The sequence below is a fragment of the Pinus tabuliformis genome, chromosome X, assembly GCF_031772625.1.
Source record: "Pinus tabuliformis cultivar Carrire ecotype Pingquan chromosome X, CPIR1, whole genome shotgun sequence".
NCBI lineage: Eukaryota > Viridiplantae > Streptophyta > Pinopsida > Pinales > Pinaceae > Pinus > Pinus tabuliformis.
The window spans coordinates 1,325,801,542-1,325,820,360 of NC_142308.1; the positions used below are offsets into that span (position 1 = coordinate 1,325,801,542).

Here is an 18,819-nt window from a genome sequence, read left to right on the forward strand (position 1 = left end):
AGTGCATCACTTCAAACAATTAGTACTTTCTTTGTTTTGATTTCGTATAGAAAGTAACGTAATATGATAGCTGTAGTGTCATGAACATGAGAAGAAGCATGCTCTAGGGGCATATTTGCATTGTGAGCTTGTGAGAAACTACGTAATCTTCTCTTCTTAGAAATATAAGGATTTCTGCAAGGAGGCAGGGATCAAGAGGGAGATAACAGTCTCATAAAACCATCAGCAGAACGGGGTTGTGGAGATTTGTAGGATCAAGAGCATGTGGATGTTCCTAGGAGCACATTTAGGGTGACCAAACCTCAGGAAATTTCCAAACTACATGGCACCTGTGAGTAGCATTTATTGATTCTGAGCCTGTTGATGTTTGTAACCTCAAAAGGTCTTTTGCATAGGCTATGTGTCTAGAGTCCTCTTTAGGTGTTTATTCAAGAGGAGAAAGTATTATGATTTCTTTCCTAAGTTTTATGTTAGGAAAAGCATGTTAATTAATTTATTAATTAATGTTGGTTTTTGGGCTAAAGTTTCTAAGGATAAATAATCTAATTATTTAAATGATTTAAATATAATCTCCGTCGTTGATCTAAATGGGTTAGGATTTAATCCTAGCCCTCTTTCACTTTGGAGATTACAGATTTGGCTGAACAATAAATTATGAAGATAACCTAAGGAAGAGGATGAAGACACATATTATTATTTTGAGGAAGCGACTTCCTAATGAGTGAGAGGCTGACTGTGGAGAAAGTCGAAAAGCATGCAACAGAATTGTGATATCCCTATTGGGGAAAATTACCCTCAAGGTGTGATTCTGAGGAATTACTGTAAAATTGGTCTTACCAGACCAATAAACAACAGATCAATTATATAGCACAAGTTTCACAAATCCCCAATAGGGCTAACAATACCATCCAGTTGTTATGATTGCCAACTAATACTATCTAAGGTGTTATTATTCAGTGACTGATCACACCAATTTGTTCTAACCTAAGGTTAATGGAGGGTGCTCCTGTTTGTAATCGGGTCGCACTGCTTTTCATACCTTGGGAATGGCCTCCGCTGCCACAACCGCAGTTTGCCACTACTTCTAAAATCTGAGCGTGACCCCCTTTATGCCACCTGCAGCCCTATTTTGGCCTTACACTATTACAGAGGGACAAATCTCAACTGTTCGATGTCTCGCACACCTTTGCTACCACAGTTAACTCAATTCATTTCCTTCATCAACCTTCCTTGCCTTCTTTCTGCTGCCCAAACCCACCATTGTTCAGTCTGTCTCTCTTTCTCCAGCCCTCACTGTCTCAAGTGATGAGTTTCAGCCCTTTTCTTCCTCAGGAAAGGGATCCGCTGCCTTACAAGGTTGACCCAACCCTCATTGCCAAAAACAAAAGTTTCCAATCTTCCCTGGCAATAGAAGGTCTGATTCTCAGCCCTGGTATGCCATTTGTTGCCACAGAGGAAGATTTCTTAGCCTTCGCTACCGCTGAAAGACTAATCCTCAGCCCTGGTATGCCATTCGCTGCCACAGACAAAGATTCCTTGACTTTCGTTGCTAGTGAAAGACTAATCCTCAACCTTGGTATGTCATCCATGTTGAAAAATGTGTAACTAGGTTCGGCCTTCATAAATATGAAATGTACTTTTAATTCTTGTATATTGTAAAATGAAAGAAAAATTATTATTATTATATTTTAGCATGGGTTTCATGCTCAAGGTCTTTTATTTTGTAGGCAAGCACCCATTGAGTGCTTCTAGGGTTTGTCCTAGATCAAGAAGTCAAAATAGTCATTGTCATAAGTTGAAGACCCCATCGGGCACATTGTAAATTGTAAAGAAAATTATTTTTGTCATTAAAAGTGTTCAAATGCCCTTCAAGACCAAGTCGGCCAGGCAACTAGCAAGTCAACCTAAAATAGGGAGCTATGTCCACCTTGAGAAGCCTACATAAAGGAGGAAACTCAACCTCCTTGGAACACATTCATCACTCACTCATTCAAGCGAAGGAGGAAGAAGAAGGCAACAAAGAAGAAAGAGGCCGAAGTTCTAGGAGTTAAAAGAAAGTAACCAAGATATAATTCAACTATGTAAAAGCAGCATAAGAACTCAAGACATACTCATTGATTCCATGAACATGAACATCCACAAGTATAGATACTGCAAGATAAGCAAAATAGACCAATGCCAAATAATAAGTACTTGCAAGCAAATGATACATGTGTAATATGTTTAAGAAGAAACTTTGCATTCCTTGCTTTGTGTGAAGCCCAAAATTGAGTAAAAGTGGGAAACTATCAATCTAAAATTAATACTTCAATGTTCCTACAAGAATAGTTGGTTTGTACCCATCCTTGTACAAATGCACGACCACCCAGACATCAGGAGGTGCTTGTGAAACCTCACGAACAAAGTCAGCACCAACAATAGGCAGCACTGATCCAAAGCGTGGTTTCCTTGCTACTTCTTTCAACTCTTCTAGTCGCTTCTTCCTGTAGAAACATCGAGAAAAAGACTTGTAAACTACACATCATTTCCAAACCCTCAAGTTTCTCAATTGAAATGAAGCTAACATCAAATAAAAAGTTTATTCTTAATATTTAGTTGAAAAAAAAACTTGTACATGAAATTAAAACTTTATTAAATAGTAGCAGAACAACACTTGCCAGCAGCAGCCATAGCCCACCGTAGCAAGACTATAAATAGTCAATATGATAGGGATATTTAGTTATTGTATTTTTCAATCAACGTAGGACAAATATTTTCATAGTTTATAACTTGTTTCCCTATTATTGTGGTTAGTTGAGATGTTTAACTTAAAAAAATTATGTTATTGTAATATGTTGAAATATTGTCTCCAAGCTTGTTGAGCTATGTGCTTTGATTCAAATTGAAATATTCTTTCTGCTTTCCAATTCAGATTGGATTTGTAAATTGGCTTCTAAATTTCATTCCTCTCCTACATCCAAGAGCTTTGCAGCTAGAGACGTAGTTCACTTAAGGGCGTCTGAATTTTTTGGTGTATGCCAACTCTCATTCTGCGTGAGTCCATTGCAACTACTATTCTCAATTGGAAGTGAGTTTCCTAGAATCAACTTGAAACTGTTTATTTTAATTGAAGTTCAACTCTTTCTCTAGACAATTGGCTTGTCATTCTTACTACCACATGCAATAGTATAGTGGTTTCCAAGGCAAAGGAACAAGGATGTTGTGGCCAACGTCATCAAGAATCCCATGGTCATATTGACCAAGTGGCAGAATCCAAACGATATTAAAGCGAATTTGTAGAAGGGGATGGATTTTATCCTTTCTTTTTATGGTCAATTTGGTAGTAGTGAATTTAGGGAGGTATCATGGTCATGCTATTTCTCATTCCATGCAACTCAATACACACTAAATTTCTGACTTTCTACTATTTCTCAGCTAGTAGGAATGGCCTATACAAATACCCCCAAATCAAATAATCATCCATTGCTCTTTGGTTTCACAAATCATCAAAACTACAATAAGCCATCTGCCATAGATACACACATGAAAGCTTGGAGTTCAATCTTTGGAAATCTCTAAGTGGAAATTACTTTAATTATTGTCAATAATGCATTTTTCATGCTTGAGCTAATCATATGTCTTTTAAAGTATATCCAATATTTACTAAAGTGAAACTTGAAGTTATAAGGAATGGCATTTACCTTGCTCTTTCTTAGAGAGTTATTTGTTTGGAAGTTATTTTGACCAAAGGTATTAACTCTATTGTGAAATGCCTTTACTCACAAATATTGGAAGAAATATTATTTTAAATGGAGATCTACATCTATTGTTCGAAGGACCATTATCATTTATCTGCCAGTCCATTCTACTGTCTACATCAAAGACAATGACTACATGAGCCATTGCTAATACACTTACTTTCACTGAAAGAAGGGCAGAACTTCCCAACATCATTGCCTCATCAAGCCCTCTATTTAGCACACCGAATGTGAAGTGCCAAGTTACAATGGATCTTGTGATCTAGAGGTGCTTGAAAACTGGACCCTCGACCTGGACACATGGATTGATTATAATCAGAATCCTGAAGATGAGAAGGTTCCATTTGTGAAGTTTGAAGTTTACTTATGTCTTGGCAAACTATTGCTTGGTAATGTGCAGCAAATCAAAATCCAATTACTACTTGGACTATACTTGTGCCTTGTGGAAGCCCTTAGTCTCACATTCTATCCTTCCAACTACGTACAAGATATGAGTATCAAATGGCTTTGCCTACATCATCTTTTTTCACCATCTTCTTCTTCTTCTCCTTCTGATAAGTTGTCAATGTTGTAAGAAACAAGGACATCATGAGGAAAACAACGATGAATCCATTGAGGCTTCTAGTGAAGATATTACATATGACGAGTCAAGGGGACTCAAAGTCACCTTGATGCAGCACTGTACTCCTGCAAAAGCCCAAGATAGTTTACTATCACTCATGCACATCTCTCCTATGATTTCTCCTCTACTCGTATCCTCAACAATGGCTCACAAGAGAATTTAGTTTATTTATCACATGTGCACATCTCTTCCATGATTTCTCCACTGTTTGTATCCTCAAAAGTGGCTCAAAAGAGAATTTGATGGCAAAGTCCATTGTTAGTCAGGAAAGATTTGTTGAAACCTAATCATAAGGATTGGGTGAACAACTGTAATTAATGTAAATAAATAATAGAAAAGATGAAGAGTCACTGAGAGATGAAATGAACAGTCTCTCCCTCCTGTATATAATAATGAACAGCCTGAATGAATTTCATGATTTGTTTTGAGGAGTTACCTCCTAGTCTGACATGGTATCAGAGCCAGTGCCATTTTTGGCTTCCAGCTCCATTTTGTAACTCCCTTCTGCCATTTCTTCAGAAGTTTGTCCTGCATTTTCCTGCCAATTTTCCTGGTGGTCTGACTCTGTCCCTTTGCCAATTTTCCTGGTATCGTCTCCCACGCTCCTCCACTTTCATGCTCTGCCGCGTTCTTTTCTCTGAATATTGCATTGGTGTGGTCTAATAGCGCTGCTCTCCCATACCTCTCCCAGCTGAATATTACGCTGATTAAAAAAAAAATACAGTTCTGCAAGCTGAACTTCTTCTGGTTCACGCTTTGATTGACATTGAAATACCTCGATGGAGCCCTCTGGCGTAGCGGAAGCTTGATGGAGCCTTCTGGCGTTGGTGGAGAGATTACTTTCTGGAAGGTTATTGCTTGAGATTTGGCATGACACGACTGTGGTTACATGTTGAGACCCACGAGCCCGTGACCTTATATTGAAGGTCGTTTTCTGCAAACATAGAGGTGGACTTTTAAATCTTCTACATGGAATATTGCTTCCTGTATTCATAAACATTGCTCCATATTACTCCATATTACGTTGACCTCTATACGTTGTTCCATATATATATAAAGTTGGTATATATAAGCATTGTTCCACATATATAATGATGTCTCCATGCTAATGTTGTTTTCATATATACGTTGGTATATATAATGTTGTCTCCACGCTAATGTTGTTTTCATATAGACGATATCCCATATATACCACGCTGTTGGGCTCCCATAATGTTGTTTTCATAACGTTGTTTTCAAAGTGGCTAACATAGTTAACGCTCCTGCATTTGACTGTGTTTAATATATTGTTTGTAAATACCACCGTGGGGCCCGAACACACTTTGATATCCGCTCTAATACCTCTATCAGAATCATTTTTTTTAGCAGCAGAAGTTTTTTTCTCCACAAAAGCACATTTTTTTTGCCAACAGAAGTATTTTTACAACACTCAGATTTTACAATGCATTCAATCATATCTATTGTGGGATTAGTTCTCACTGGCAAGGAGAACTATCTTGAGTGGTCCCGGAAGATAAAACACACCCTCATTTTCAATGAGTTGTGGAAAGGAGTGTGTGTTAGAGACGGAGACAAAGAGCCAGAATAGCCTACCTCAGACAAGGAGTTCGCCATTTGGGAAAATAAGAACAACAAGGCCTATGCATTGGTTGCAGCATCTGTAAGTGAAGAGGTGAGTCGCCATATTTCGCCATTTTCAAATGCTTTCGAAGCCTTACAAAAACTGAAGGAACTCTATGACTCACACTCCGCACTTGAAGTTGTTCAACTCATGATTAAACTCTCCACTCTTGAATTACAAAATAATGATCCTCTTGCTCTTGCATCCAAAGTAAAATCTATAATGCATGATATCAAAGCCACTAGGGTTGAATTGGATATTCCTCTGATCGCTTTTCTCAAGGCACTTTATCCTACTTACTCCAATTATCTTGAGTCATTGCAAGAAAATGGAAATCTCAAAGATATTACCTTTGACTCTCTTGTGAAAAAATTTGTTGAAAGAGAGAAAGCTTTTGGAAAGAAGACAGCTCCTTAATCTTCTGAAGAGGCAGTGTGCCTTGCTCATAAAGAAAAGAATCTTGCCCAAGATTCTTCCAGAGGAACAGGTGGTCGAAGAGGAAGAGGAAGATATTTCAGAGGCAGGGGGGGCAGACACTCAAGGAGAAAAGTCAGATTTGCACTGCATACGCTGCAAAAAAAATGGATCACATGATGCCTCCACATGCAAGTTACCTTGGGACAAAATTGAGCAGCAAAGAAACCAACCCAAAGGTAAAACTAATGACACAGGCAAAGGTAAAGCACCTGAATCCACTCATTATGTTGTGGCACAATGTAATATTGGAGTAAATGAAAACGTATTTAATGCTTCACTTGCTTCTTGGAAAAATGATTGGTTGTTTGATTCAGGAGCAACTTGCCACATGACTCATAGAAAAGATTTTTTTGAAGAATTTACTGACAATGTTGATGGAGCACTATACTTTGCAGACCAATCAAAACTCAAGCCATCAGGGCTTGGCACAATCAGGCTTAAATTGCTTGGTCTTCCAGACTTTCTTCTACATCATGTTCTATATCTCCCACAGCTGAAGAGAAACTTGTTGTCCTTGGTCCACATCCACCAGCAAGGTCACTCCATTCATATGTTTGATGGCAAGCTTGAGGTGAGAAAAGCATCTGACCACTCACTTGTCATGAGGGGGATAGAAGAAGAAAGGCTTCTCAAGCTGTAGGGTACCTCTGCTCCTGCACAACATTTCTCATATAATTCTCATTATGAAGAAGGTACACTTCCATCAAGTTTATTATGGCATGCTAGATTTGAATATTTGAACTATGACAGCCTGCGCTTGTTGAAGAAAAATGGTGTTACTGGTTTGCCTACAATTCCTAGGAAACTTAAGCAATGTGATGCTTGCATTCTAGGAAAGCATAGCAAACAGTCTTTTCATGATTCACATTCAAGAGCACATAGAAAACATGAACTCATTCATTCAGATTTATGTGGTCCAAAGCCTGTTCCTTCTGCAAATGGAAATAAATGTATGATGACATTTATTGATGAATACACCAAAATGTGTTGGGTTTATTTATTGAAGAACAAATCTTATGCTTTTCAAACATTCAAGAACTTTCATACATGGATTGAAAATGATGCACAATCTCATATTGGCTCTATTCGCACTGATAATGGAAAAGAATACACTTCAAATGAATTTGAAAACTATCTTCGCCAACATGGGATCAAACATCAAACAACTATGCCTTATAATCCCCAACAGAACAGTGTAATTGAAAGAATGAATAGGACAATCTTAAATATGGTGTGCTCCATGATGTTTTTCAAAAATGTAAAATTGATGTTTTGGTCTGATGCAGTTCTATGTGCTATATATATAAAGAATAGATGTTCATCTAATGCTATCAAAAACAAGACTCCCTATGAAATGTGGTATGGACACATTCCTTCAGTAAAGCATCTCAGGGTCTTTGGTTCCACCTGTTATGCCTTGATACCAAAGGTACATAGAAACAAACTTGGTGCAAGAAGTTGTAAGTGTATCTTCCTGTGGTATTCAAACACCTCCAAAGCATACCGTCTATATGATGATTTGTTGTATCAAGAGATGTAATCTTTCTTGAATCATCTAAAACTGACAATGTTGTTGAGCGGCAACTTGATCGCTTGGATAGATTCGCAAATGCAAAATCATTTCAAGAATTTGATAATCAAATTCCACATCTTGAAGGGGGGATTCCTATACTAGATCAACCTGTGGAATCTTCTTCTGAAGCACTCTCTCCCTCGCATGAAACCCCAACAACGGATGATACTTTAAGTGATGTGATTGATAGAATTGGGAGACTCAATCTTGATTCAGTCCCAACTAAATCAACGGAGCAGCCTGGACCATCTGACAAAGACACTTGAAAGTGTTCATCCTGATGAGGTCAGAAAGATAGGAACTAGAAATTCAAACCAGCAAAATGGAGGTGATGTAGATGATTCTGATTCACCTGTTGATATGGATGTTTCTTATGATTGTGAATTGAATTTGTCTACAGATTTTGAACCAACTTCCTTCAAAGAAGTTGCTTCTCATGAAGAATGGAAAGAAGTGATGCAAAAGGAGTATGATGCCCTGATAAAGAATGGCACTTGGAAGCTGGTTGATCCTCCATTAGGAACCAAACTAATTCGCTGCAAGTGGGTCTACAAGAACAAGTATAAAGCTGATGGCTCACTTGACAAGCACAAAGCCAGGCTTGTGGCAAAAGGTTTTGCACAGAAGGAAGGGGTCGATTATGAGGAGACTTTTGCCCCCACAGCAAAATGGGCTACCATCTGGACACTCTTTACCCTAGCAGCTCAGAACAGTTGGAAAGTCCATCAAATGGATGTAAAAACTGCTTTCTTGAATGTAGATCTAAAAGAGAATGTTTTTATGTCCCAGCCTGAAGGATTTGCTGTGAAAGGACATGAACATAAAGTATGCAAACTTGTGAAATCCTTGTATGGCCTCAAACAAACACCGCGAGCCTGGTATGAAAAACTAACTGAGCATCTTCTGAAACTCAATTTCAAACATTATGATCTTGATGATGCAACTTTGTTTGTCAAGAAAGTTGGCAAAACAGTTGTATATCTTGTTGTATATGTAGATGATTTTTTGATGACAGGGAACAATGAGAGCTACATTACATCCATAAAAAAGGAATTGAGGAAAGGTTTTGAAATGACTGATTTGGGCTATGTTCACCACTATCTTGGTATTGAAGTAATTCAACATCCGAAATCCATATTCCTTTCTCAAAAGAAGTACATTGGAGATCTGTTGAACAAGTTTGGCATGACAGAATGCAATCCTGTGACTAATCCAATGGAACAAAACTTAAAGCTCACATCCATTGAAGGAAAAGAATTTGAGGATGCAACAAAGTATAGACAGCTTGTAGGAAGTCTCAAACTACCTAACTACTACCAGACCAGACATTTCATTTGTTGTTGGAATCCTCTCCAGGTTTATGCAAAAGCCTTGTGAGGGACATTGATCTGCTGCAAAAAGAGTTCTAAAGTACTTGAAAGGAACTCTAGACTTTGGAATCAAGTATACACATGTGGGTGACTTCAGCGTGATTGGATACTCTGATTTAGACTTCGATGGAGACAAAGAAACTGGGGTATCTACTTCAGGTTATGCTATGAGTCTTGGATCAGGAGCTGTTTCCTGGAGATCACGCAAACAATCAGCTCCAGCAGATTCCACAACAGAGGCAGAATATGTGGCAGCAGCTGAGGCAACAAGAGAAATTGTGTGGCTTAGGAGAATTCTTGAAGATTTGCAGGTAAAACAAGTACAATCAACTCCACTCATGATTGACAATACCTCGGCAATAAAGTTGGCCAAGAACCCAAAGTTCCATGATCGAACGGAGCACATCAATACTAAATATCATCTGATTCGACATCATGTTGAGGCCAAAACAATCCATCTCCGCCATTGCTCCACTAATGAGCAAATTGCAGACATCTTCACCAAAGCGCTTGGAAGAGAAAAGCTTGAAAGATTCAAAACGATGCTTGGACTCACCAACATCCCTTTAGATTAAGGGGGGGAATGTTGACACCTAATCATAGGGATTGGGTGAACAACTATAATTAATGTCACCCAACTATAATTAATGTAAATAAATAATAGAAAAGATGAAGAGTCACCAGGAGATGAAATGAACAGCCTCTCCCTCCTATATATAATAATGAACAGCCTGAATGAATTTCATGATTTGTTTTGAGGAGTTACCTCCTGGTCTGACAAATTCTTAACCAGCAAAAAGCTAGATCAAAGATGCAAGAGGAAAGACTAAATTAAAAGTGGAATTATGGGAAGATTCATCCTCAGTAACATAAGAGTTCTTTCATTATTTCAACTATTTATTTGCCTATATCCATTGAGGAGAAATAAATATTTTGGTTGAATCTTTCTTCTAAATATTAGTTTTATCCCAATGCCTCATAAATTGTGAGAGGTGTATATTCAAGGTTCAAATCATTTCGTGGTTGACATTATTTGTTAATGTTGTTGATGATAAATGTTATCTGTTGAAACTTAAACTTTGTTTGTAAATAAATACACACATGAAGGCTTAGAGTTCAATCTTTGGAAATCTACCATAGATACACGCATGAAGGCTTCAAGTTCAATCTTTGGAAATCTCTTAATGGATATTTTTTTAATTGTTGTCAATAATGCACTTTTCTTGCTTAAGTATTGAAGGCTTAGAGTTCAATCTTTGGAAATATACCATAGATACACGCATGAAGGCTTCAAGTTCAATCTTTGGAAATCTCTTGAAGGATAATTTTTAATTGTTGTCAATAATGCACTTTTCATGCTTGAGCTAATCATGTCTTTTAAAGTATATTCAATATTTACTAAAGTGAAACTTTAAGTTATAAGGAAAGGCATTTACCTTGCTCTTTAAAAGAGAGTTATTTGTTTACAAGTTATTTTGACCAAACGTATTAACTCTATTGTGAAAGGCCAATCCAATCAAAATTCAAGAAACTATAGTTTGTTAATATGAAAGGGACCATGTCAAACCACTAGTATATTTGCTTGGATATAATTAAAGAATAGAAACTAAGAAACTCTCCCTTTCAAATTTCAAGCAATGCAGAGAACTAATCTGGATTTTGCTCAAAACATTAAAGGAATCATTGACAAAGGAATTAGGCCTTTGGGCATCATGGATTTATATTATGAATAAAAAAGTGAATAAGATTAAAGCAAAGCACAAGACATGGAATATGGAAAACTTTGGGAATACTTTTTAAGAAAACTCTCGAAAAGCTTCTCTTTGAAAGGTGTTACATCAAATCAATTGCAAACCCATGTTAATCGATTAATTGGATGTAAAAAACTCATTTATTCAGATTTGGATGATAATTACAAGAAAGAAGGTCCAACTGAGTTAGAGTTATTGTGTATGATGGATTGAGATCCTTGGGGCTGTTGCAAAGTGATTGTGCAATCTTGTCACATTAACTGTGGCCTGGCTATCCAACCACAACCTCTCTGCCATAAAGGGAGGCAATATGACCTCGCCCAAAAAAACAATTGTCATTTTTAGGTATTGATCCTAGTCTGGAGAGCAAAGATGGCATCAAAGGTGCCCCAAAATTGTCCCAAATGTGTATCACAAGGTGATGACCATGACTCCAATATGATATTTTATGTAATCCATTCAAGGTGGGTTCCATTCTAAAATAATGTCAATGGGGTGCATCATGAGTCAATCATCCTAAACTAGATTTAAGAGGTGTGGGAGCCATGGGGCTAACACTATTCCCATCCCTACAATTTAATCAAGGGATTATTCCTATTTAATTCAACGACCAAACCCATGTGCCTGAAATCATACTTCGACGTCCCTAACTCTGGTGGTTTTTTCCCACTAGACCCATGACTTTTCAATTGAAAGAACTACTCACCTAGCTTGCCAAGTCTAGGTGGATTTCCCAAGCCTCCCACATGCAATTATGGCCTAGGGCTCCTTTACCTTCTACGTTTTAGGGCTTCTTTGGGCTCCTTTACCTTCTACGTTTTAGGGCTTCCTCTCTTAGATTTCTCTTCCACTAAAACCCAGAACAAGTGGAGAGAAATCAAGAGTGAAGTGTGTGTAAAATGACTCTCAAGTCATCTCCTTTTATACTAAAACGTTGAGCACATGTGGGGTTTATTTGGTTGCTGGCCGACCTTGACGAATTGTCTATTAACACAAATAAATTCATAACTCCATGAATACTTATCGAAATCGGATGATCTTTAGATCAATCCTACACCTCTCGATGAGAGGGATCCAAGAAAAATATTAGCTGCCATAAATAAGATGACCCACATGGAGTTTGGCCCTAGTTGCCAATTTTAACAAAAAGCCCATCATGGTTTGTATCACCCTAACCAACACTGACATCAAGAATCTACCATAGCTTGATTCACCTAAACAAATTTTAAGAAAGGACCAGAACAAAACAAACACATCAACCACTACATGTTGGCACAATCACTTTATTACACCATCAACCCATCCAATTTAAACAGCTATCAAGAGTTGAGTGCATGCAAATACCTTCAACCCAATATATCCTTAATATTTTCCACCTCCAAAGGTTGGACTCCCTAACCTGATTTTGCACTATGTCAAACTTGATTCGTCGACCACAAAGGGATATTGAATGGAGAGTCTAGTGGGAAAATGCCACCTCTATTTCCTGTGTTACCACGACACAACTGTCAAACCCAACCTAAAACAACATCCGGATGTACTCTTCCGGTCACTAGCACTGCCAACCTAATTTGAGTCTGTAGTCCATTATGCCCTGTAGGTACCATAATACATGTTTCGCAACCACCCAGTGCACCCTCTAGGGCTCCATCATAAAGTGACTCAATGCGTTGACTGCGAAACAAATCTCGCCTAGTGTTGACCAGATACATCAACGAACTGATCAACTGATGATACATAGTGGGGTTCACCAACTCAGAATCTGAAGCATGCAACTTCTTCTAGTTGGTGATCATCGGAGTAGCCATAGGCCTGCAATCCTCCATACGAAATCTCCTCAGTATGTCCCCTGCATATCTGCCTTGGCCCACGAAGATATGCCCATCCTCCTGCCAAACCTCCAACCCCAAAAAGTAGTGCATCAATCCCATATCGGTCATGTCAAACTTTGAAGCAAGGTCCCTCAGTGTTGAATGAATCTCTCCTCTCCTGTAATAAACAAATCATCCACATACAAAACCAGAATGAGTGGATCCTCACCAACCATAATGAAATATAGGTTTGGATCTGCCTCACTCTTCTAGAAACCCATCTGCTGCAAGTAAGCATCAATCCTCTCGTACCATGCTCTCAACGCCTCCTTAGTCCATATAAGGCTTTCTTAAGCCTACACACATGAGACTCTCTCCCATGCACCTCAAAGCCCTGTGGCTACTCAATGTACACCTCCTCCTGTATGACCCCATTGAGAAAGGCGGTCTTCACATCCATCTGGTGAATCTTCCACCCCATCTCAGCTGCTATGGAGATCACTGCTCTAATAGAGGTATAACAAGCAACCAGTGCGAAGGTCTCCTCATAATCAACTCCCTCTACTTGTGAGAACCCCCATGCCACAAATCTCGCTTTGAACTTCTCCACGCTGCCATCTGCAACATGTTTGATCTTGTAGAGCCACCTGGAAGTCACTACTGACTTCCCCTCAGGTCTCGGCACTATCTCCCACACATCATTCTTCATGATGGAGGCATACTCCTCCACCATGGCATCCCTCCAAATCTGCTGACTCGCAGCCTCCTCGTAGCTAGCTAGCTCAGTCTCCACAACATCTGCCACATAGCCACCCAACCTCTCTAGTGGTCTACTCTCCCTAACTGACCACTTGGGTCTCCCCACTGTCTCCTGTGCTTCCTTCAGGGTCTCATGAAGCCATCTTGGCTTCCTCTTCCTTGAAGTAGCCTCCTCAATTGGTATGGGAAAATCCTTCCCTAGAGCCTCTCCTCCTGATGATGATGCCGTTGTTGGGGTCTGTGGTGAACCTGTACTCTGAGATCACGTGCCCAGTGATCCTGAACTCTATGATCCTGTCACCCCAAAAGTAGGTGATCCTCCTGACCCTAGTGTACCAACTGAAGATCTTGATACCTGTGGTGTGGCCCCCTGCTGAGCAACTTACTGCTCTACCCGATCATCCTCTCTCGACCTCCCCAAGGCCCTCTCCTCCTCAAATCTCACTCCTCAAGACAATTTCCTTTGCGCAGGAATGTATATGCAATAGGCCTTGGAAATCTCACTGTAACCCACAAGAATACCCTTCTATGTGGTGGGCATGGAAAATTTTAGGGGCTAATATTCGCAAATGGGCTAATTTTCCATGGTTTTTCCAAATAAAAGATTCGCTAATTTCCATTTTTTCTAAAAAATTATTAGCCCAAAATTATTCAGGGACGTGTGAATATGTGGGACACCCAAAAATTCTTATCTGCCCAATATCAGGCTTCTCCCCAGAAAAAACCTCCTCAGGAGTCTTACTCCCCAAAGACTCTGTGTGGACTCCTGTTTTGCCGGTACACTTCAAGTGTTACACGTCTCGGCCCATAAAAAGAAAGATAGCTTTTAATCATGCAACATAGCTCTCGTTGCTCCCACTATGGCCTTGTTCTTCATCTCTGTCACCCCATTTTGCTAGGGGTTATAAGTCGCTATGTACTTCCTCCTGATACTCGCACTCCTACAGAACTCCTCCATCTCATGGTATACTCGCCCCCATTGTTTGTCCTCAAGACCTTGATCTTCTTCCCCGCTTGGTTCTCCACAAGAGCCTTAAACTCTTGGAACCTCTTGAAGACCTAATCCTTGGTCTTCATAAAGAAAATCTAGGTCTTCCTGGAGTAGTCATCAATGAAGGTAACATAGTACTCAAATCCTCTCAATGATGCATGAGACATAGGACCACACACATCAAAGTGTATCTTGGTGCACTTTCCCAAAGCACACCCACTGCACACATAATGCTCAGTGCTAAATTTAGGTAAGCATGTAACCATCTCTCTCAGCATCCTGAATGCTCCATGGTGCAAGTGGGCCATCCTCATGTGCCATATCTCGCAAAACTCACAACTGTTGGTTTGTGCCACCTTCGTCACTTTCAAGGGAGGCGATGATACCCTTTGAAAGGATACAGTACCCACTCTTGTTGCTCTGACCTTGGAGTTACCTCCAAGCACCACCTCCAAGTCTACATCATCCTCAGTGAGACTCGTAAAGTGATCCCTCACTCTAGTCATATGGCAAGAAGCTGAAACTCCACTGTCTACAAAACAAACACTAGAAGACATGACACTAGTGGCAAGGCTCACCACTAAAGCAAACTCTATGTCAAACCTGGTGGAAAACTCATCCACCTCTGCTGAAGTTGCTATGCCCTTCTTCTTCCCCTTCTTGTTGGGACACTGAAAGGTATAGTGACCCATTTTACAAGCAAAACACCTCTCTTTGCTCATGTCCTCTTTGGCCTTCTTCTTGCTCTTAGTTGTGAGGAAAGCATTCTCCTCCTCATCTAACCCACCACGCTGGATGCCACTCTTGGCACTCCTCTTGGTCTCCTCCTGGATGAAATCATCCCACATCCTCCTTCAATTGGGAAAATGCTCTTTTGGCAACAATTCCATCTATGAATCCATTCCACTGCTTGGGAAAACGATCCAATGTCGTCCTAACCAACTGGTCCTTAGGAATAAGCTCTCTCACTGCAGCCAATTCATCTCTCACCAATGTGAACTTGGTGAGGCATGAGGTCACCAAGTCAGTCCTGGTCATCTTGGTGTTTTTTAACTTCTGATGCAACACCATTTTCCTATTCTCATTGGTGCTCTAGTAAAGTGTGATCAAGGACGCCCACATCTCATAGGCAAACTTCTTCCCTGACACGTGAGGTATAAGGTGGTCTTTCACTGCATCTAGAAGGATCCTCCTAACCTTGACATTCCGCTTGTTGAATTCTGACAACTGAACAAGATCAGTTGGTGGAACTATTGCATTCTCTACAATGTCCCATAGCTCAAACTCATCAAGCAACAAGGTTATCCTCTTCTTCTAGGGACAACTTTTCAGCCCAACTTAACCTATCCTCCACCCTCAAACCAGTAGCCATATGACCTCCACAACCAACACAAATTCCCACTCACTAAAAATTATCAAAATCCTCCCTGTCAACCACAGATCTTCGGTACATAGGCAAGTTTTATGCTTGTTGGAGGTTCACTATTTATCAGCTGAAGGTTTCACTGGCAGCTCTGATACCATGTAGAAATTTTTGGTTTCTTGTAGCCCTCCCTAGTTTCAGTTTACTTTGCTTATGGTTTAATGCCCACAATCCTACATGTTAAGTTGATATATAAACTGAAGCAAATTTAAATGAAACATCAACAGGACTACCTCTACTTTTGTTTCACTTTTCATCCGATAAGAAACATTTAACAAGCATTCACACATATTTAAGACACTTGGATTTTTGGTCAAACACTGACCCTGGAAAAACCCACAAGGGGAAGACCAGTCATAAAGAGGATTTTATTTGCTTCTAATTCTCAGAGAAATTTACACAACATTAAAATAAACTCAGAGGTACTTATCTCCCTAGAAATTTGGGCCACCGGTTGACTGCTCAGTCCTCAGAATTTGTCTCACAGGCTATATTCAGCCCTCAAATTTGTGCCTCTGCCGAAAATTTCTTCATCAATTTCTGAACCTCTAACAGATTTTCCTGCCTAAAAGATTGTGTTATTGTCTGAGAAAAACATAGCTTTGAAACCCACGTTGTCAGCTCTACAATCAATACTCTGACTGCCTCAAAAAATGTGCAGAATCTTCCTCATTTTCAGCACTGGAGATGTGCCTCAAAAATACGCTGAAGCTACCTTTTATCTCCTTGTTTTTCAAACTACTGAACTCGTTGAACTTCTTTCACAGTTCAACCTAGGAATTCGAGCCAATAAAGTCTTCCCGAAATTGTTGTAGCAACCTCAATATGTGTGCCTGTGTCTCAACCTTAAAACTTGGGCCTGAGAAAGGTCTTGTCCTTGCTGCCACTCGATTTCTCCTTCATCAACTTAGCTATTTCAACCTTTTTCCTCCTCTTGCTCTTCTCCTCTCCTTCAAAATGCACATGAAGAATAATGAGCTCACTTTGCCTTTTTTCCTTTTTAGTCTCTCATAATGATGAGAGAACCCTAACCCTTTGATCTATCGCTGAGATTAGATCTCAGCTCTCATAGATCAATGGTGGAGATCTAATCTTCACTTGACCCCCTTTTTCATGTCCCCCCTTCATTAAGAGCCTCCCTAGTCACTTTAATGTTGTTTTTGTACCTTGTACCTTTTTCCACATAAAGTCACTTTAAAAACATAAAGTGACTTTAATAATATAAAGTACATAGTACTAAAGTACCTCATAAAGTGACTTTTAAGTCACATGACTTTAATAACTCATAAAGTCACTTACTAAAAAGGTGTTCTCATGTGTTTTCCTAGGCAAAAAGGCTAAAGCACTAGGAAACACCTCCTTGGTACCTTTTCTCAACACACAAAAATCCTTAGTGAATCATGAATATTATTCTTCTTGCTAGATCCCCTCTAAATCAACCTACTAGCACCTTGTAAATTCCCTCGAGAATTTTCTCTAGAACAAAATTGCCAAAGGGCCATGGATTTCACAAAATCAATTAGGAACTTTATTGCACTCCAAAATATTGGTGGCCTTGGTATTATTCAAACCAAGATTCAAGCCCAAGCATTGTGTGTAAAGTGGGTGGTTCGAGCTATGCAAGGAAGGGAAGACAAAAGCATCCTTTTAAGGCATCAAATTTGACAGGGTTGGTTTCTTGAGAAGCAAGCGTGACAAAGGATATCTTTACAAACCCTTCTACTCATTCCTTCCCATGTCAAAACCTATGGTACCTTTGGTGTTTAAATCATTTGGAAGGGTCCCCCAAGGAGGATGCCCAGGGGTGGGTATCCCCCCTACACCGCCTTGATATGATGCCAGCTCACACGAAAGGGGGTTGCAGCGTCCACTATACTTGGCACATTGCACGTGTTCACATCACTTCATCAATCATGGAACGAAGTCGGCACAAAGATAAATGCCATTTGAATATTTTAGATGGCATAGGAAGATACAAGAGGATCAACAAGAGAATTCTATCAAATTGGCAGAGCTGGGGGGAAAATTTGACACTATTGACCGCAACTTGACCATTCTAGCCAGGAGATCAACCAATCTCCTTCTCCTCAGATGAGGGTGGTGACCAGCTAGCATGGATGCCTAGAGATTCTACCCATTAGTTGTTATGACTCACTTGTTTTTTGTTTGTAGCACTAGTAGTATTTTTTGTCTTCTCATGTCAATGCATGTCAAGGTCTGTCAAAGCCAACCTGTTCTTATAAGTTTCTATTTACAAGATACTCTAGTTAGACAAGGTCTTTGCAACCTCAAGACTTTAACCTTATATTACTGGTTTGGTTTCCCTTCAGGCAGACCAATAGCAAAAAAAAAGTGGTCTATGTAATGCTCATTTGACGTAATGCAAAGTGCCTAACTTAAAAAAGATCATTTGGAAGGGTTGGGAAGCCATTAATCCCTTCCCTTCATGGAAGGAAACATCTTTGTCATCCAACATGTTATTCAATAATCATTGTCTTTAGTGGTCGCCATTGGTTCTTTTGAGGGAAGCCATCGGCCAAAGCCCTTTGATTTCCGACCTTGAGTCTTCAAGCATGGCATTTGGTCTACTAATGATGTTTTAGATGCCCCCTCCATATCTCAGCTCCCATAGGCCAAGGTTAAAAGGAAAATTTGTGTTATCCAAAGCTAATCAATTCATCTTG

General features: G+C 39.6%; 1 protein-coding gene across 1 annotated transcript in view; it reads right to left on the reverse strand.

Annotated features, from left to right (window-relative positions):
- LOC149144972 (Thioredoxin superfamily protein) overlaps window positions 1–18,819 on the reverse strand; it is a 64,301-nt gene that overhangs the window by 34,687 nt on the left and 10,795 nt on the right. The window contains exon 3 of the mRNA XM_089447691.1: window positions 2,340–2,483. Coding sequence (XP_089303817.1) covers window positions 2,340–2,483 — 144 coding nt within the window. The remainder of the gene's footprint in view (window positions 1–2,339; window positions 2,484–18,819) is intronic.